The sequence below is a fragment of the Erinaceus europaeus genome, chromosome 14, assembly GCF_950295315.1.
Source record: "Erinaceus europaeus chromosome 14, mEriEur2.1, whole genome shotgun sequence".
Taxonomy (NCBI): domain Eukaryota; kingdom Metazoa; phylum Chordata; class Mammalia; order Eulipotyphla; family Erinaceidae; genus Erinaceus; species Erinaceus europaeus.
Genome location: NC_080175.1, coordinates 31,392,691 through 31,413,468, shown reverse-complemented (window position 1 = coordinate 31,413,468; position 20,778 = coordinate 31,392,691). Strand labels below are relative to the sequence as shown.

Below are 20,778 nucleotides of genomic sequence, written 5' to 3'. Positions count from 1 at the left end.
TGGCACCACCGTAAGCCAGAGCTGAGCTGTGCTCTGGTAAAAACAAACAAATGAACAAACAGAAAAACAAACAAACAAAAACATGTGACAGCTTGGTTTAATTTGCATGTAATTGACTCCTGGCAGTATTTCTTTAGATTTGCTCATCATTTGCATTTCTCTTTATTTTGCTTTCTCTCTTACTTCCCAGTTTTCTACTCCCCCACAGAACGCCAGGCTGGATTCAGACATGGCTACTTCTCTGCTGAATCTTGGTTGCATCTTGGTCTTTACCAAAGAATGAGCTAAGTGTCTTGCAGATAAACTTAGTAGTGGTCAAACAGAGCAATGTGTCAGAGAAGTGCATACTTACAAGGTCTGCAGGTGGCCTGAACAACCGTATATGACATTTCTCCAAGGAGGAGGCCTGAAGTCTTCCTGAAGCTGTATACTTTGCAACTCTCCCAGTCTCTGGACACCATCACTGGGGCCACCAGTGCAGGCAGGGTTGGCCACATTTCCTAATGACTTAACCAGGTGAAGTCCATATGCATCTAGGGTTTTTACACGGTTGTGTTTTAGAGGAAGTATCCCTACTGCTTGGAGGAAACAGGCAACTGTAAATCAGGTGACAATATGTGCTTGTTTATTTATCTTTGTAAGTATGCTTCTTACTGGAGCCAGCCTGGGGCTCAGCAAGGGACCCACTGACTGATAGAAGGCCAATCTGCAGAACCATCACTTCCAGCAAACTCACTCTCCCCTTGCTCAGCCGGAAGACCTATGTGGGGAGCTTGTAGGAGCCCAGGCATCCCACAGGGCTGAGGTCTGATTATGTTTCTTGGTCTGAACCAAATGTTATCTTCCAGAAACATGAGTCAGAGACAGGAAACCACCAAGCAGCAGGAAATTCTGTCTCTGTGTTAAATCTGCTCATTGCCTCTTTCTCTGGCCACCTCAGAATTTTTCCTCCTTCTTCAGAGGAATGGTTGCCTGGATAGCAATTTCATGGCCACCATGATGGAGAGTTATTCAAATAGGAGTAGACAAGATAAAAGAGGAGCTCTCTGGCCGATGCTAATTAGCAATCAAGGCCAAGACTGAATTCATTGTCCCGTAATAAATCACAGTACATCCTTAGAAAAGAATATTAGGCAACTATTAAAAATAATGTATTAGAAGAATGTTTATGACACTGAAAAATGCTTGTGACATGAAGTGAAATGAAAGAAAACCGTAAAACCCACAGACAGAATATAGAATATGGTCCCAATTATGTAAAAGATTAGCTAGGAGTATTGTAAAATGGTATATTTGTAGGCTAGATTATCTTCCAGTGTACACTGTTTCTTATTAGGCATTTCTAATTTTCCCCACATTAATTATTTGTGAGTTTAGTTTACTAAAAAAAAAAAAAAAGAAACATTGCTATTTCAAAAGATCAAATCTGATGTGATCTGCCGCAGGCCTCTGGGGATTTCACAAGTTCTTATTTATTATTCAGCTTTTTTCTTAAGGTGAGTGTTAAGAAGGTCATGCACTCCAGACTAAGAGTGGGGCCATACTCAAGGAGAATGAAAACATCTGCTGAAGCTACAAGCCAACAACCAACCAGCCTTAAATTCTTTTTCCTTCCTACATACCAACCTACCTACTTTCTGTTCTCCTTCCTTCTGCCTCACCTGCCTGCCTTTCTTTCTTTTTATTCTGACATATTTTCCTTTGGTTCCTGGCAAAATCTTTTGAGAAAAAATAAATATCAGAACTGAGACCAAACCCAGACTTTCATCCTTCCTTCCCTCCCTCCCTTCCTTTCTTCCTCCCTCCCTCCCTCCCTTACTTCCTTCCCTTATTTTGGGTAAAGAAAATTTGAGAGGACAGGGGGAGACAGAGAGTGAGAGAAACATCTGCTGCATTATTTCATCATTCATGAAGTGTTCCCCCACCCCCTACAGGGCCGGGGTGGCCTGGAACATAGGTCCTCATGTACTGTAATGTGTGTACTCTACCAGCTGTGACACTGCCCAGCCCCCCACCAAACCCAATTTTTCAACAAACTTAAAAGGCCAGCTGTAGTAACACTCACTGGAAGGGAGTTGTCGAATTGCCTGGTGGTAAAGTAAGCTTGGTGCCCCCACACACTGCCTCTCCCGGTCCTGGTTGCACTGTTTCTAATGGTATGGTGTCCATTCTGGACAACAGATTTCAAAAAAGAATGTTGAAAAGACTGCCTTCTGCAAAATACAAAACGCTCACCACATCTTCACTAACAATATTAGCAGCAAGACCATGAATTTAAAACTTCCTGTGTACCCCGGTACCAGCCTGAAACATGACCTCTGTCTTCTTTGATCTTTAAAACAACTTTTTTTTTTTCAGATAAGAAATTGAATTTAGTGAGATAAAACCAGGAGGTGGATGTGTCTTCATCTGTATCTATATGTCTTGGGAAGGGGAGAGGCAATGTCCCAGAGAAGCTTCCCCTCCTCTGCTGATGGGGCTGCCCTGGGCTGTGGCCTAGCTGCTGAGGTTGCAGAAGCCGGCTGGAAGAGCTGCCTTGCCACAGGGGCATGTGTGAATCTTTCTGACCCAAGGTGAGTACCCGTCTCACTTGAATAATGCAGGGTGGGGCCAGCAGAATAGCTCACTTGGATAGTGCACTGCTTTGCCATGAGTGCAGCTCAGGTTCAAACCTGGCCCCCACCACAGTGGAGAAGGCTTTGGTGCCGATGTTGTGGCTCCTTTCCCTTGTCTCTCTGCTTCTCTGTCTTTCTCTCTCTATCTGAAGGTCAGCCTAGATCAGTGAAGCTCCGGGGGGGGGGGGGATGAATGAATGAACAATAGTGGGTTATTTTTTCTCTGTTTAATTACCACCAGGGTTATCACTGGTGCTTGCTGCCTGCATGATAAGTTCACTGCTCCATGAACCATTTTTCCTCCTTCATCTCTTTCTTTCTTTCTTTATTTCTTTCTTTCCTTTCTTTCTCTCTCTCTCTCTCTCTCTTTCTCTCTTTCTCTCTTTCTTTCTTTCTTTCTTTTCTGGATAGGACAGAAAAAATTGAGAGGGGAGACAGAGAGGGAGAGATAATGAGGGACACCTGCCGCCCTGCTTCACTGCTCATGAGACTAATAGCGCTTTCCCACTTCAGGTGGGGAGCAGGGACTTGAACCTGGGTTCATGCTCATTTCAACACGTGTGCTCAAGAGGGTGAGTCACTGCCGGGACCCTAGAATGGAATTGTAATAAAAAGTTTTAGTGATAAAACAAGGATGGCTCCTGGAAACTTTGAGATAGAATGTTCTGGAATGAGGAAAGTGGTATCCCAGCAGTACTCAGCTGAATCCACTTTGAACTCATCTCAGATAAACCTGATAAGTCTGATTTGAACTGCTTTGACATTTTTGAGAGGCCATACACTTCTCAGAAAGTCACCTAGTGGGTGACTTTTGGGTCTTGGGGGAAACTTGGTGTTTTCTTAAGTTTTCTAGAATGTGACAGCAGTGGACTGGTTCTCACCAGGGAGTCTTCCCATCAGCCATTAGTGGGGAAGTGAGAAAGGCATCCATTCCAACCTGTCTGATAGTCCATGAGGAGTGCCCAAAGCTGATTTGAGAACACTGAGCATCCTAGACATGTTTATTCCACTTTTCATAACTAGTCAAGACAACTGCATGTGGAATTATGAGATGATTTCATATTACCTATTCTATAATATACACAAAAATACAAACTACATAAAACACTGGTTTTGTTTATTTGTTTGTTTGTTTGTTTTTTGCTACCAGGCTCGGTGCCTTCATGATTAACCCATTTCTCTCCAAAGCCATTTTTCCCCATTTATTTATTCATTCATTCATTCATTTGATAGGACAGAGAAAAATTGATAGAGAAGAGACTGAATGAGATAGATACCTGTAGTACTTACTTCTCTGCTGCAGGTGGGGGGCTGGGGGCTTGAATAGGGTCCTTGCACATGGTGATTTGTGTACTTAACCAGTGTGCCACCGCCTGAGCCCCCTTCATTGTTTCTCTTTGTCTTTTTGTTTTTTAACAAAACAAAACCCCTTGACCCCTGATGCCATGAGTACAAGGTTAACTTTTCCTTAATGTAATCTGTTTGAATCTTCTGAAATGAAGACTGCAGTCTTCAGGACTTGCCTGCCTCAAGCCACATTAGGCTGCTCTAATGGGGACTTCAAAGCTCTAGCGAGGGTTCTTCTTCCTGGGACAGACTTGGCTCAGGGTCACTGGCTCTTGAGGTCCCTCAAGACCATGTAGGCTGCATTACGTCCAGCAGCTCCCATCACACCTCCTCCTGGAAAGAAAATTTCCATGAACCTGCTCCCAACCCCACCATACCCCCAGGGAGCAGGCAGGGCTAGGGATAGCCAAGGAGACCACTGGGCAGAGTGGGGGTGTCCCCCACCCCAACCTAGAGGCCAGCATGTCAGACGGCAATGCTACACTAAGGATGAGAAACTGAAGCAGCATGATAAAGGTTTGGGAGGAGAGAAGTAGAAAAATGGACCTTTCAGGGACCAGGTGGTGGTGCATCTGGTTGAGCTCACTGATTGCCATGTACAAGGACCCAGGTTCAAACCCCTGCTCCCCACCTGCAGGTATGGAGAGACGCTTCACAAGTGGTGAAGCAGGTCTGCCGGGGTCTATCTTCCTCTCTTCCACTCTCTCTCCCCCTCCTCTCTCAATTTATCTCTGCTCTAATGAAATAGAAAGGAAAAAAAGGGAGGGTGGCTACTGGGAGCATGTGCCATCACCAAGCCCAGTGATAAGCCTGGTGGTAACTGGAACAGACACAGGGAAGAGTGTTTAATGGAGCACCTTTACTGAGCTCGCTAGTGTGCAACTCAGATGGGGGACTTAGGGACAAGGGTCTCTCACAGTCTGGAGAGCTGCCTTCCCTGGCTGGTCCTTGTAAGGCAGGTGAATGATGTGTCAGCTGACCCAAGGGTCAGCGTGACAGAGGCCACTGAATCTGGAAGCTTCTGGCTGGGGAATTCCAGACCCCTCTTGCTTCCTGCCTTCCTCCTAGCTGGGAGGCTCTGACCTCCCTTGCCCTCAGGAGGCCCACACTAGGTGGGTGGGGACCCAGGGCACCCACCTGGATGGGCCCCACTTCCACAGAGATACAGGCCCTGGGGAGGGCAGCGGTAGCTGGAGTGCAGAGGCAGGGGGCGGGCGAAGTACAGCTGGCTCAGGGTCATGGCACTGTGGAATATGTTCTGTGGGAGACAGGGTCAGCCCTGTTACTGCAGAAGAGTCACAGTCTTCAACACCAGGCTAGGCTTTTTTCCCTCCCCGTTATCCAGAATGCTCTTCTAGGATGCTTTCTTGGGTTTTTATGAAGTAGAAAGGAGCAAGCTGGACATTTGCACACCCACTCGAGTGTACACATTACCATGTGGGGACCTGAACATGAGTCCCCATTCCCAGGGAGGAAGCAGTGCTGCTCTTTTTCTCTCACTCTTTATCTCCTCCTTCCCTCTACATTTCTCCCTGTCTCTATCAAAAAGAATAGATAAAGAAAGAAAGAAAGAAAGAAAGAAAGAAAGAAAGAAAGAAAGAAATGAAATGAAATTTTAAAAGGGAAGAAAAAAAGAAAGAAAAACAAATGGTCACTGAACCCCATCAGTAAGCCTGGTTAAAAAAAATGGCAGGGAGGCTGGGCAGTGGTGCAGGGGGTGAAGCGCACATGGCACAAAGTGCAAAGACTGGCATTAAGGATCCCAGTTCGAGCCCCCGGCTCTCCATCTGCAGGAGATCTGCTTCACAAGCAGTGAAGCAGGTCTGCAGGTGTCTATCTTTCTGTCCCTCTTTCTGTCTTCTCCTCCTCTCTCCATTTCTCTCTGTCCTATCCAACAACGACTACAATAGCAACAATAATGACAACAATTATAAACAACAAGGGCAACAAAAGGAAAAATTAATAGCCTCCAGGAGCAGTGGGTTCATAGTATAGGCACTGAGTCCCAGTGATAACCCTAGAGGCAATAATAATAATAATAATAATAATAAATAAAAATGGTAGAAAAGGGAGGAGAGGAGAAAGAATAGAATGCACAGCTTGGGGTGAACTTTACCAAAGATTCTTCAGGAAACTAAAGGCATGGGGAGCAGCTCCAGAGTGTGAGGAAATGGGGGGGGGGCAGGCACTTTAGAGGCTGTGCTGTAGACTATGAACCCCCCTCCATCCACTCTGTTTGAAAACTAGAAAGAGTTTGTTGGCTGCTGGCAAGCCTTTCCCTGGCCACAACACCATCCTAGCCTCAGCCCCTGGTGTCTAAGTTGCCCAGACCACACAAGTGGCTGCCAGAGGCACCAAGAGGCCAGGTGGACCCAGCTCCCTGGCCTTGCTCAGAGCCACACCTAGGGAGCTTTATGGGAAGGGGAGGTGAGAACTCCTGAGAAGGGCTTGGCAGGAAGCCAAATGCATGAATGTTCTTCTCACCACCCCCTCCACAGGGCCCACACTGAGCTCTTCCTTTTCCTCAGGTCCCCCGTTTCCACCTGCCCTGCCTCACTGGACAGTCCTTCCCTGCTGGGCCTCTGGGCAGGGGTAGCTGCTTCACCTGCATCCAGGCCCCTGTGGGCACAGTTCCCAGGACACAAGACTTCACAATACCACCACCCCTGCCTTCCCAGCATCCTCCGCTCCTCTCCCCACCCGCTCCCTAGCCCTGCACCATATCTGCACCAGCGCCATATCTCAGATGTAACATGAGTCACGTGTCACTTTACATGTCCTCATAGCCACATGAGAAATTTAAAGGAACCTGGTGAGCAGTCAGGGAGGATAAATTTCTGAACTCTCGAACATGAATTCCTGTATTGGATCCTGGGCAGTTCATGTGCCAGTGGTGCTCTGGTTCTCTTGCTATCTCTCTCAATTATAAATAAAATACTTTTAAGAATAAAGATCCTGGTGAAATTAAATTCGGATAGCATATACTTCTTCCAGTTTTGTTGGGACAGAATAGACAGAGAGCACTGTGCTCATTTCATAGATGGGAAACAGTGGTTTGATACACGTCATATGTGTATAGTGGGTACCATATTTTAAAGTTACTTTCCTGGGGGAGTCGGGTGGTAGCACAGTGGGTTAAGCTCATGTGCTGCTAAGCGTAAGGACCGGCATAAGGATCCCGGTTCGAGTCCCTGCCTCCCCACCTGCAGGGGAGTCGCTTCACAAGCAGTGAAGCAGGTCTGCAGGTGTATATCTTTCTCTCACCCTCTATGTCTTCCCCTCCTCTCTCCACTTCTCTCTGTCCTATCCAATAACAACAATAATAACTATAACAATAAAACAACAAGGGCAACAAAAGGGAATGAATAAATAAATATTTTTTTTAAAAGTTATTTTCTGGGAGCCAAGCAATGGAATACCTGGTTAAGCACACAAATTACAGTATGCAAAGGACCCAGATTCAGGCCCCTGGTCCCCCTCTGTAGGGAGAAAGCTTCATGAAAGATGAAGCAGGGTTGCAGGTGTCTTTCTCTCTCTCCCTTCCCCCCTCAATTTCTCTCTGTCTCTATCCAATAATAAATAAATAAAATATTTTGAAAAAAGTTACTTTCACAGCAACTTTCAAATACACAATATAATATTTCAATTACAACACCCTTTATTCAACCCAATAGATCAAAAATACATTTATTTACTTGTCTACTGCTATCAGGGTTATTACTGGGGCTTTGCATCTGAAAGATGAATCCATTGCTCCTGACAGCTATTTTTATTTCCTTTTATTACTTTCTTTCTTGATAGAGACAGGGAGAAATTGGCAGGGAAGAAGGAGATAGGGAGAGAGAAAGAGAGACACTTGTAGCACTGCTTCACTATTTATGATCTTCCCCTATTGGTCCTCTCCCCTTTTTGCCCCCTTTCTTCCTTTTCTAACCATATATAAACCTGTTCTCACCCAAATAAAGTTGAGTTGTCTTTCTGAAGCACTCCCGGGAGTCTTCCTCTGCGCGCTCACCCCCACCCCTTGTGTACCTCCCTGTCGGACCTCCGGCGGTCTGCCCCACCCTTGTCTCCAGCAGCCAAGGAGGTGGTGGGGTTTTGTAGATGCAGCCCACATCTGTCTTTGCCTTTCATATTAAAGGGAAAATGTCAGCCTGGAAAGGGAAGTCCCCAGTGGTAACCAAAGCATCATCAACAACAACAAAAATAACAGACAATAAAGGAGAGCTTGCCAGGAGTAGGGAGCAGGAAGAAGACTGTGATGAGGGATCCCGAGGCTTATACTCACCCCTCCAGGAAGCCCAAAGATTCTCTCCAAATCAGGAGGTGTGAGGATGTCTCTGCCCACCACAGAGCCCTTGAAGCCAGGGGCATAGGCCTCGATACAGTCAAACACTGGTGTCAAACAACAGAGCAGGAATGAGACAGTGTAAGCAAAAAGAAGAGGCATCTTGGATATATAGCTCAGTAGTTTTACTAGCATCCAGTAAACTATATTTTAAGTGGCTTTGTTTTAGCATATGCACATTATATAACAATGGGGAATAAAAGCCTTTAAAACCTCAATAAGTAATGGGCCACAAAGATCACTGGGTCTTAGGTCAGTCTAGCCTTTCTACTTTTCCCCACCTATTATTCCAGCCCTAACCACTAAGTTTCTCATCTCGGGATGGTAAAGCTGTTTTCACCTCACTGCTTTGCTCAGGTTATTTTTCTTCGCTTGGACAGCCCTTTGCTGCCTGAGAGACTCCTGTTCAACCTTTCAAACCCAATTCAAAAGGTTCTCTCCTTTGGAACATTCTCCTGTCTTCTCTCTGCTTCCCAACTATCCTCTTTAGTTCATACCGAATGCTGCACAGTAAGGCTGCTTCCTGTACTCTCCCCCAAGATGTGGGAACACCTTGAGGGCTGGGATGGTCTTTTCTGACTTCCTTTGCCAACACTGCGACCCCAGCAAGCTTTCACTGTGTTGACATGGATTCTCTTGGGTACTTCCCTACCTAGGGGCAGGTCCTGAAGGCAGCCAGGAGGAGGGGACCCAGGCAGGCCCACCATGGGCTGTCACTCTGCAGACAGGATGACCTCTCTTTACCTTTGTCTGCATAAGCATTTCGCTCCTGCTCATCCCAGACCTTGCCTCCAGCCAGCATGTAGGGAGTGTACTGAGTGAAGAGGGAGATGACGTGGCAGCCAGGAGGAGCGAGGGTGGGGTCCAGAGAGGAGGGGATGCAGAGCTCAATCATTGGCCTGGACAGGGGAGGAGAGGGATCTGGGTCTGAATGGTCTGAATGGTAGCAGCTACCCCAGAAGTCTGAGGACAACACGAAGACCAGGGCCAGGACTGAAGCTGAACTGATTCTCTCTGAGAAGCTGAAGTGAGTGTTTGCCTGCATGGGATCAGTGACCATCCAGACCCTGCTGAGGGGCTCTTCTAGCTCCACAACCCAGCCCCAAGCTTCAGCTGCTGGCCAGGACTCCAGGCACCCTAATCTCCATCCCAGCCAGCCCTCTCCACCCCCCAAATGTGTGACCTTTCCCCTACCACCCTCCACCACACCCCAGTCTCCATCCCAGCCAGCCCTCTCCACCCCCACTAAGAATACTCAGTGGGCTGAAGCCCAGGGCCACTCACTTGCGGGAGGGCAGGCTGCTCATGGCGTCTTCAAAGGCCTGATGGAGGAGGAGGGTGTCTTCACAGTTCAGGTGGATGGAGCACTGGTGATGGGGCAGCGGCTGGCCACTGGAAGCATTGGGGGCCACCCGGAAGTCAGGCAGCCGGTCCACAGCCACTGGGGGAATCACAGAGAGAGTTAGGGCTCCAAAGTTCATATCCTCAGCACCCCAGGGACCTCCTCCTCTGCTTTTCACTCTGCTCAGCCAAGCGGTAGGTTGTGAATGAAGTAGGGGGTGGGCCGAAGGTGGTGGCAGAGGTCACCACGTCCCAGACTGGGAGGCTGCCCTCTGAGAGAATGCCACAGGAGTTCTTACCATTGATCTTGGTGACAGGTGACTGGGTGTCCATCTGGGAGATTTTCTCTGCAAAACCCTCAGGAAGCCACTCCTGAAGGAGACATGCCCAGGAAAGACTGGAGGATGGCTGAGGTCCCCAGGAAAATGTCTTTCTCTTCAGCTTGGTCTCCAAGCTCTGCCTCTAGGAATCCTCTACATCCTTCAGAAGTCAGCCACCTCCTCCATGGAGCCCTCCTGGTCTCACTCTGACCCAGTGCTAACCATCCCTCACTCTGTGCCCTGCCAGTATCCTGACTTTAAGCAGCCAGCTCCAAGCCAGAGGCTACTCTTCCTGCTCTTACAAGTATGGGGAGTCTCCAAACTGACTCAAGGAAATGCTTCTGGATTGTTGTGTGTTGAACCTGATTCATGGAGTCACTCAGAACAAGTAGTGCTTTCCCCCAGAAATCCTTGGGAGCTTCTACTCATATAAAGATATATATCTTTTGGGGACAGGGAAGGTGTGGCCACTTGTGAATATCAGTCCAAGTCCTCACCCCTCTCAGTGTGGATGCCTTCAGTGAGAACCCCACACTCTGTCAGATATAGCCACCAGACAAGACCGAGGTCAGCAAATAAAACATAAATAGAAGCCTAAAAACACTAGTTTTGTTCTCTTTTGTCTTCTGCCAGACACTGAGAGTATGATTGTACCAGAGGATGAAGGACACTTGGAGCAGAGATGAATCATCCTGGTGGTTCCAGTGCAGAGGGGCTCAGATCAGACAAAGGCGTCCAAGGCCATCCAAAGCCAGCAGGACCCCTATCAACCCACACTTGATGGGAGATGGTTGAGTGAGCCCAGATTGGCTGAACTCAGTCAAGGTCAACAGAACTCTCCCACACCATGAGCTAACACTCACTACTTCTTGTTATGTGTACAGAAAAGCAGGGTGGTTGCTTGCTGCACAACCTTCACAGGGCAAAGGAAAGTCAACAGACAGTCCAGTCAAGAGAGGTTAGAAAGGAGGAGGTACTGTAGCAGGAAAACTGGAAAAATACCTGGGTTAAAAGTTATATCTGGAGATATCTCACTTTGCTACATGCAAGGACCTAGGTTTGAGTCCCTAAGACCTCATAGGAGCGTCTGAACTGGAGGAAGATTCATAAATAGTGGAGCAGTGCTGTAGTGTCTCTCATTCTCTCTCTGTTACCCTCTCCCCCCACTCTCCTCTCTTCTCTGTCACTCTCTATCAAAAAAGAAAGAAAATATTCTGCTGGAGCAGAGGAATCATGCAAGCTCAGACTTCTAGTGGCAACCTTAATGGCATAGGAAGAAAGAAAGAAAGAAAGAGAGAAAGAGAGAGAGAGAGAAAGAAAGAAAGAAAGAGAAAAGAGAGTGTGTGTACATCAGACCAGTTTGGACTGGGTCAATTGTCAGTCATATATTTTATGTTCCCTCAGCTCCCTGAGTCTCCCTCCTGATCTGTGAGGTGTCCCTTTTGCTACCTGGCCCTTAAGTAAAGGAGAGATGCTCAGATGTGGCTTCTCCACATTTGGGGAGGCAGGGCATTAGCAGTTCCCCCCTCAGGCAGTCCTGGCTTCCTTGGGCCCCTGCCTGCCAACCCCAGTCCTGGAAGTTGTTCATTTCCATCCCCCACTCCCTAGGACTTACCTGTGGCGTCAGTTTCAAGAAGGTGATCTGCGGGGATGCGCTGGATAACACCACTCTGCTCCTCACCTCCGTGCCATCCTGCAGTACAACCCCTTGGACATGCCCTCCACTGCTCACCTGCACCTTGGATACTGGCTGGAGTCCATGGAAAGAGGACCCAGAAAGTCAGTGAGCTCTGGGCTGGATCTTACAGTGGGGGGCTGTCTCTGCTGCCGTGGGGGACTCACAGCTTCCTGAGCCCAAGAACCCTGCTGAGCTCATAAGCCCTCACCTACCCCCTCCGACCCAAAGGTCCAACTGAAGTTGGGGCAAATTATTGGCACATTCAGAGGGGTGACAGAAGAACTAGGACCCAGATGCATAACCACCATCTCTTAATTCCAAGTTCCATCTTGCCCACCAGTAAAATGAGAGAGACCTTTAGAATCTGAGAGGTTTTGTTCCATCCTGGAGCCCCTGTTCCTTGTACCACCACCACCACCCACTTCTCCCAATAATCTGGATGGGGGAAGAGACACCACTCACTTTTTCTGTGAAGATACTTGCTCCATGCTCTGTGGCTGAGCTTGCAATGGCATCAGAGAGGGCGCCCATGCCCCCCTCGACATAGCCCCAGGCCCCTGGAAGCCCCTCCAGGCCCCCCATCACGTGGTGGAGCAGCACGTACCTGGGGACATACCATCCAAATCAAGTTAGAGGGACTTTATTTTCCCAAGTTCCTGGTGCAGATTCTCCTTTCTGTGTTTCTCCTTTGGTCTCTCCCTGCATCTATCCAGCCTGTCCCAGCAGCCAGCACAGGATCTCTGGGCTCTTGCAGGAGCCCCTTGTTTCCCCATAGGGGAGCCTTTACATTCTGTCCCCATGCAAATGTGTCACTGTACAGAGGGTCAGAATTGATGATATCATATTGACACCCAAACACCACTACAGCTTCTCCTGAGTTCCCCTTGTTGTGTGTGTGTGTGTGTGTGTGTGTCTTGGGGGGGGGGGGATAGGTACCTTAAACCTATTCTTTTTCCCCATTCCCCAACCTGTTTCTCTCCCAATGGACTCCATCCCAGTGATGGCACCAGAAAGCCAGGTGTTAATTTTTATTATTTTTATTGCCACAAAGGTTACTGCTGGGGCTCAGTGCTTGGCAACAAATACACCATTTGCAATGGTCATTTTTCTTTTCTTTTTTGATAGAGGCAGAGAAGTTGAGAAAGAAGAGGGAGATAGAGAGATAAAGAGAGAGAGGCAGAAAGGGAGACACTACTTCACTGCTTGTGAAACTTCCCCCTGTAGGTGAGGACTAGGGGCTTGAACCAAAGGCATGACTGCCTGGTGCCCTGGTTGTTAAACTTGACTTTGACTCAATCCTCACCACCTAGAGCTGTCTGTCACTCTGCCTCTCAAAGATGTCTCCAGTATCTGGTTCCCTATGGCCTCCTCCCAAGTCCTGGCCATTCTCTTCTTTTCCTTAAACTACTCAGTGATGTCTTTCTTCTGGGATCATCTTCCCCCAGCCCCTTTTCCCTGAAGACCTTCCTCCTCACATACCCTGGAGACTCAGCTCTGCTCCTGCAGCTTCTTTCCTTTAGAGCTCTCACTGGCTCGTTGCTGCCCCTAGTGTCCACCACTGAGAATGGCCTCCAGGGCACCTGCCCTTTAATCACCCTCATCCCTTGCTCTGCTCAGCCTTGCACCCACACTCCTGCCCAAACAAACCTCTTCCAGACTTTTCCAATCCCCAGTTTTTGCACATCTGGACCTCTCCCTTCCTCCCTCATCTTCTGTTTAGCTAATTTCTCCTGTCCTTAGTTTCAGATGAAGCATCGTCGTGGAAGGCTTCTCCGCCCACCCCAGCCGCCCTGCTTCATCCCCCCTAGCTCTACACTCAAGGTCTTCATTAGCATTACCTGCTCTGCCCCCACCTCTCCCGTTCTGATTTCAGCTCCATTCACCACCACACCTCCCAGCACCTAGCACAAACAAGTGCTCCATCGATATTTATCGAAGGAATTAATGACGAAACAAATTGCTTAAAGGCACATTTCACAAGCAGGGAAGCAGCTAAGCCTCCAAGAGACCCACAGAGAAAAGGGTAAGAGGCCCCAGCTGAAAGATCCAAATTGGTTGGCTGATCACACAACTTGGCCAAGGTGTGGTGACGACTGCCAGCACCCCTTCTCTTGTGGCCGTAGGGAGTCTGGGGCTGGCTTACTGCATGCTGCAAACCTGCTTGGAAGGGGAGGCTCTGTCCCTGAGAAGCAAGTCACAGTGATGGCGTCTTGCTGCTTCTTCCGGTGCTACTGGAAATAGCCCAAAGCTTGGCAGTATTTTCTGCCTCACACATACTACACTCCATCCCTGCTCCTACAAGGAAAGCCTCAGGAAGTCAGACCACAATCACACACTGTGTGTGACTGCCCCCTGTTGGCGCAGGCTGTCAACACTCTCTCTCTCTCTCTCTCTCTCTCTCTCTCTCTCTCTCTCTCCCTCTCTCTCCCTCTCTCTCTCTCTGAGGGAAGGCGGCTTCTCACACTCCATAGAGGTGTCTGTGCCTGCTCCCCTCTAGCCCTCAGTTGAGGGAAAAGCTCATTGGGAACAGAGAAGCAGTGGGGCTTCTTGGAAGAAGAATTAGAAAGAGACTGAGAGATAGAGAGGAGGAAAGATTCACATGGAGATAGTGCAGGGAGAGAAGCCTCTCTGAAGCAGGAAGGAGTAGTGGGTAAGAAGGAAGTGTTTTGGGGGGGACCTGGTAGGACCATACAAAAATGGGCAAATACATATAAATACAGATAGGTAATTATAAGAATAATAGTCAACCTATATCTGTGATCTTGGGAAAACTAACACAATTTCCAATGAAGGAAATAGGGACACAGAATTCTGGTGGTGGGAATGGTGTGGAATTATACTCCTTTTATCTTATAAATCAATATTAAATCACTAAAAAAGAAAGTAGAAGAGGAGAAGAGAGAAGAGAGGAAAAGAAAAGAATGGTCAGAAATACCATTCTCTGAGTCATGGCTCTTAGATGTCACTTTGATGGTTAAATGAGTGGTGGTGAAGTGCTTGGCTCAGTGCCTGGCTCACCAGCTGAGCCGTGAATGGCAGTGGTTACCTTATTGCTCTTGTTGGGGGGACTGGCCCTCCCTGCACTCACCCACTCCCTGGAGTGTGGGGACTCATCATAGCTCCAATCACAGCATCTGTTGCTAGAGTGGCTTTTAGAGGCTCAGACTCAAACCACTGATCCAGCACCTGGGAAAGCAAAATAGTAGGGAGAAGGGCTGAGGGCACCAGGGAGCAGTAGACACCCACCAAAGGGTCTGGCCCAAGACTGGGGAGCCCCTCACCTTGGTAATTGGAGCAGTGAGGACCTGGTAATACTGGGGCAGCTGCGCTCCCAGGATGTGACCTGAAAGAGCAGATGAATAGAACATAAATGAGAACAGGAATAAGAAAACACACTGGAAATCTTGGTGCCTGCTTGTCTATAAAATGGAAGTAATATTTCATACCCCAAGAGCTACTGTGAGGATTAAATGACACACATCAAATGCTTGCAAGCTTTATATTTGCATTTAATGTATTTTAGCTGTAAGCATCATGTTATCATGTTGGAATTTTTTTCTGAATTGTACATTATTTTCTTACTTTGAACTTTGTGAGATCCACATCCCAGGGAGATAGCTGCCTTGGCTAATCCATTCAGCTGATTCTGTTTCAGAAAAGAACCTGGAGGCCAACACCCATGTCCAGTGGAAAAGCAACTACAGAAGCCAGAACTCCCACCTTCTGCACCCCAAAAAGAATTTTGGTCCATACTCCCAGAGGGGGAGAAATATTAGGGAAAGATGACCGAAAGGCTCTGAACTCCAATTCCATCAGAACCCAGATAGAGAAGCTGGGGGCGGGGGAGAAAGAAGGACATTCAGAAGTAGTAGATGTGACTTAGAAAGGAAGAGAAAGGGGCAGGCAGTGGAGCATCTGGCCTAGCACACAGAGTACTGTGTGAAAGGAAATGGACCTAGGTTTGAGCCCCTGCAGGAGAAACACTTCACAGAGTGGTGAAGAGGGTCTGCATGTGTCTAGCTTTCTTTCTGTATCCCCATCCTCTTTCATTTTCTCTCAATCCAATATAATAAAAACATTAAAAAACTAAAAAAAATTAAAAAGGAAAAAATGGCTACCAGAAGTGGTGAATTCAAGCTCCAGTGACTGGAGGCAAAAAGATGAAGGAGGAGGAGGAGGAGGAGAAAAGAAAGTAAGGAATGGTAGGACCATACAAAAATGGGCAAATACATATAAATACAGACAGGCAATTATAAGGATAATAGTCAACCTGCATCTGTGATCTTGCGAAAACTAACACAATTTCCAATGAAGGAAATAGGGACACAGAATTCTGGTGGTGGGAATGGTGTGGAATTATACTCCTTTTATCTTATAAATCAGTATTAAATCACTAATAAAAAAGAAAGTAGAAGAGGAGAGGAGAGAAGAGAGGAAAAGAAAAGAAAAGGGTGGAAAAGAAAAGATAAGAAAGGAAGAGAAGAGAAGAGAGGAGAGGAGAGGAGAGGAGAGGAGAGGAGAGGAGAGGAGAGGAGAGGAGAGGAGAGGAGAGGAAAAAGAGAAAGAAAGGAAATCCCAGATGATAAGGCCTTGGAGGCAGAGATCATGAGCTCTCCCAGTTGTAGCTAAGCGGCTTAGTGCCTGGCACATAGTAGTTGCTCAATAAATGTGTTTCATGGATGTTCACTCCATGCTTATTGCACAAAGCTACTGGGACTAGTAACATAGGAATTGATGTCTACTTTTGGCGTTGGTGGCAGATCTTACTGGCGCCATTCACTTTGCTATGTAACTCTGCACTGCTCCCTGCTGTGGCCAGCTTGGCCTACTCTGCTCCTTGATACTGGGCTCATCTATGTGCTTAACTTATCCAGTGGACTTTACAGTTGTTATCCAAGCAAAGGCTTAGTACTGGCCTGCACACCTACACTTGCCCTCTGTGCGTCTGCCTGGAGGTAAGAAGGCCACGTCAGCACCAGTCTCTGCTTCCAAAGGGTGAAGGCATTTGAAGCAAAGCTGCTCCAGCTGACCTGCCCCAAACACATGCTTGGAACCAGGAGAGCTCAGCTCAGCCCATCTGGGATCAGCCAAACCAGGAAAACATGTGAGAAAGATGTGTTTATTTTTATATGCCACTGGAGTTTTGTATAGCAAGTCCTCGAATAACATCACTTGGTTCAAGCACCGTTTCGTCATCATGTTGATGAGAAAAAGAAACAATCCGGGCTGATTTTTGAGAGAGACAACATTATTTGAGGACCTGGTTCCATTAAGCTTATAAGAGCTTATCAAGGATGCTAAGTGAGGTCTACGGGCGCTGTCTGTCACACAGCAATTTTACGAGCACAGCTAACTGATTCAGGCTCTTTCTAGAATACAGACGCTAAACTGGTCTTTCTGGCTTAGGAGAGGGGGTAGGAAATAATCACATGCTGAGCTTAACTTCCCTTCTCATTCCACAGTAGGCGTCACTGATCACAAAAATATTTTCTCGCTGAGCCCCAGTCTAGCAGCCTTGTTGAATGGGGTCTCAGAGATTTGGGGCCTCTTATTCTAGTCGTAGCCATGGAGACTCGCTCCACGCAGGCTTCACAGTGCTGCCAGCAGCATCTCAACACAAACCCATGAGATGTACCTCTTCCCTTCCCTCCTTCTTTGGTTCCTCTCTGCCTGCAAGGCTGGGTGCCCATGGGAACCCACAAGGCACCCGTGGATGCACAGCCCAGAAGCTAATACCCCACAAGGCAAACAGTGCCTCATGGGCAACCTTTGACTAATGGGGAGCAGAACCCAATGCACAAAAGTCCCCCCCTTTCCCTCCTGGGAATGGTCCTCGCATGCCTCTCATCTGGCTCCTGGGAGGTCCATGCAGGACCCTGCACCTTGTCCCCCACAGTGGTGGCCAATGCAGCGGCACCTCCTGCAGTGACACCCCTCCCACACACGGACACTTCCAGTTCCACTCCTTTCCCTGAGGCCGCCCTTCAAAGTGAACTCTGTCCATGCAAGTCTTTGCCTCAGGCTCTATTTTTAGTGTGCACCAGGCTGAGTCCTTAATAAAATGCTCCAGACGGCCCCCTGTCATGGCTCCCATAGGCAGGCTGCTGGGGGGCCCATTGAGGAATGGGCTCTGCTCTGCATAGGTGACCCAGCAGCCCCGACTCACCTGCCCGCAGCAGGGGTGTGAGTGTGGACAACGACTTGAACCTTTGTAGCAGAGAGCCCCGCCGGAGTGCCTCCACATCAAGGGGGGCTGCATCCAGCAGAGGGTCAATGGCAAGTGCCAGGCGGTTCATAAATGCCTCATATTTGGGAAAGGCCTGGAACAGAGGGGCCAGAGTCAAGGTCCAGTTACCTAGACATTACCTGCATTATGCTTTCTCTCCATGGCATCCCCATATGGCCCTCTGCATCTCCAGCACAGCCTTGGTGGGGCCTTATGCCTGAATCCCAATCTGACTGTGCTGTGTTACTCCCAGTTCTCAAATTGTGTGCTAACAACAGGCAAGAGACAGAGACAGCCTGGGGGCTGACAGGAACTAGGGGTTAATTCTGGCCAAGACCAGCTAGCAGTCACAAAGAACTATGGATAAGACACCTAGGATGTGACCTCTGTGACAAAACATAAAACTTCTCTAAGTCCTCTCTGCCTTGTCCTTCCAATTATCACTACTGAGAATAGGACCTCCTCCCCCGTGATCAGCCGGCTGCTCCTTCTTTCCCTGCCTGAAAATCCCTTTGTCTGTTTGTCACCGGTAGGACAAGGCCTGCACAGCTGCACTCACAAACACCTACAATAGAATCTGTTTTCAGTCAGGTCACAACACCTATTTTTGCTTCACTGGACCTGGGGGTCTAGCTTGATTCTTGCTTTAAGTGTTTTGCTTTCCATTCAAGGGTATAGAAATATGTATGTGGACACATAAAGGTGAGTGGGTGTCTGACTGGCATCCACAGCCATGTGGGATTTTTATGGACACCAGCCAGACACCCAGTCACCTTTGCATGTTCAGTCTGAGGCCTGTGTCACACACACACAAGTTATATTGAGATATATTGGTGAAATCTTGACAAAAGTGAAGTTGAATGGAAAACTCTAAGGCAGGCCTTTAATATGACCGTGTGCACAGATAAAACTAAAATCTGAGCTCCTGACTTTCCAGAGTGGATTCTGACTTCTGTTTCCTGCTACTGTAGCTACTCGCACACAAGGCCACAGTCTCTGTGCTCCAGTTTCAGGTCCTGGCCTTGGCCTGCAAATCTCTACTACATCTAAAACAGGTAAGATTTAGGAAGAGAGGCAGTAGGACATAGTCCCCAAACCACAGCAAAGATCCACTTGAGAATCAGTTTTTAAAAATAAGAGTTCTACACTGGTCATTTCCATAAGGAATAGCATCTTGTGGGCCCTTCCATAAAGCAATGACGGGGGCCATGTGCGCAGTGGGTTACGCGCACATGGTGCAAAGTGCAAGGATCAGCGTAAGGATCCTGGTTCAAGCCTCCAGCTCCCCACCTGCAGGGGAGTCGCTTCACAGCAGGGGAGAAGTGATAGGATGAAGATAAGAGGACTCTGCACTCCAGCTCCATCAGCACCCAGAGAGAGAGAAGGAAAAGGAGAGGGACATATGAGTGGCTTAGAGGAGAAGAGAGAATTGAATCAGAAATAGAAGGGGCAGCTATATATAAATGTGGACAGATAGTTGTAGAGAAGATGGTTGGTCCATGTCTACAACTTTAGGAGAACTGTGTGGTGGATTGCAGTGGGGAGAGTGAAGATTCAGAACTTTGGTGGTGGGAATGCTGTGGATTCAAACCCCTGTCGCCATGTAATTCTGTAATATAAATATAAAAAATAAATTTAAAAAAGAAAGCTGAGAAATGCTTCACATGTACAAACTACTGTATTTTATTGTCAGTTGTAAATAATGAATCCCCCAGTAAAGAAGAAAAAAAAAAGAACAGAAGGGAAAACACAAAGCAGAACTTGGGCTGGAGTTGGTGTATTGCACCAAAGTAAAAGACTCTGGGATGGGGTTGTGGGAGGGCTCAGGTCCTGGAAAACAGAGGAGGACCTACTGGGGATTGAATTGTTATGTGGAAAACTGAGAAATGTTACAAATGTCCAAGCTATTGTATTTTATTTTGTTGACTGAAAATCATTAATCCCCCAATTAAAAAATTAAGAAATAATAAACTAAATTTAAAATCCTCTAAAAAATAAAAGAAAATAAAAATCAGAGTTCTACAGCCCAGGAGATGGTGCAGTGAATAAAGCAGTGGAATTTCAAGCATTAAGTCCCAAATCCAATCCTCAGCACTGTGTGTGCCAGAGAGATGCTCTAGTTCTCACCTTCTCTTTCTGTTATAGACATAGAGATAGAGAATAAATGCTTTTGTTTTTGTTTAAGATCACAGCTTCTCTAGTGACCCAAGTCTTTATATAGTTTGGAAACCATTGGCTAGAGAGACCAGGCTCTCCTGAGCCCAGTTCTTCTCATACAAGCATCTCTATGGAGATATGAGTTGATGCCACGCCTTCAGCTTATATCTAGGCTTACCACCAGAATGGCCACTCAAAGAAGCTTTCTGCAAACCTAATTAACAGCAGGCCCATTACATTATTCAGTGACTGATATATACAAAGATACCCAGCACAACTTTGACAGTACAATTTCAATACAGGGGGTGGGGCATTATCCATCAGATGTGAGCACTTCCTGTCACCAGACCCACATGCCACCATAGGCATTGTCTTGTCTCGGACTTCCAGGGGACTGATGCCAACTCGAATGAGTACTTAGTATAACTTCCGTATTCAGAATTCTGGACCCAGTTTATTCTATCTTTAATTGTCTCAGAGCCTCCCTTCACCTCTCTCTTTCTCTCTGGTTTTTGTGTGCTGTAATATTGATAACCACATGGAATTCTCCACAAAAGCACGAGTGGATAGAAAGCCTAAGCACATGCCAGTGAATTCCCTTTTGAAAATTCACCAAGTCACTCAACAGCAACCTCAGACTGGCCACACATGACTCTGAAGGTGTCTAGTGTCCACAAGGATTAGACAATGACCTCCACCCCGCTTCTGTTCCTATCTGTGAGCACAGAGCGGAGCACTCCCCAGGC

General features: G+C 47.5%; 1 protein-coding gene across 1 annotated transcript in view; it reads right to left on the bottom strand.

Moving 5' to 3' along the window:
- Positions 1–3,806: 3,806 nt before the first annotated feature.
- The window catches only part of PYROXD2 (pyridine nucleotide-disulphide oxidoreductase domain 2), a 35,273-nt gene continuing 18,301 nt past the window's right edge, over positions 3,807–20,778 (bottom strand). Inside the window, exons 6-16 of the mRNA XM_007534151.3 lie at positions 17,816–17,969; positions 14,931–14,992; positions 14,738–14,835; positions 12,112–12,253; positions 11,587–11,721; positions 9,951–10,023; positions 9,595–9,751; positions 9,055–9,209; positions 8,251–8,357; positions 5,100–5,220; positions 3,807–4,295 (exon numbers count right to left, since the gene is read on the bottom strand). Coding sequence (XP_007534213.1) covers positions 4,225–4,295; positions 5,100–5,220; positions 8,251–8,357; positions 9,055–9,209; positions 9,595–9,751; positions 9,951–10,023; positions 11,587–11,721; positions 12,112–12,253; positions 14,738–14,835; positions 14,931–14,992; positions 17,816–17,969 — 1,275 coding nt within the window. The 3' untranslated portion in view covers positions 3,807–4,224. The remainder of the gene's footprint in view (positions 4,296–5,099; positions 5,221–8,250; positions 8,358–9,054; positions 9,210–9,594; positions 9,752–9,950; positions 10,024–11,586; positions 11,722–12,111; positions 12,254–14,737; positions 14,836–14,930; positions 14,993–17,815; positions 17,970–20,778) is intronic.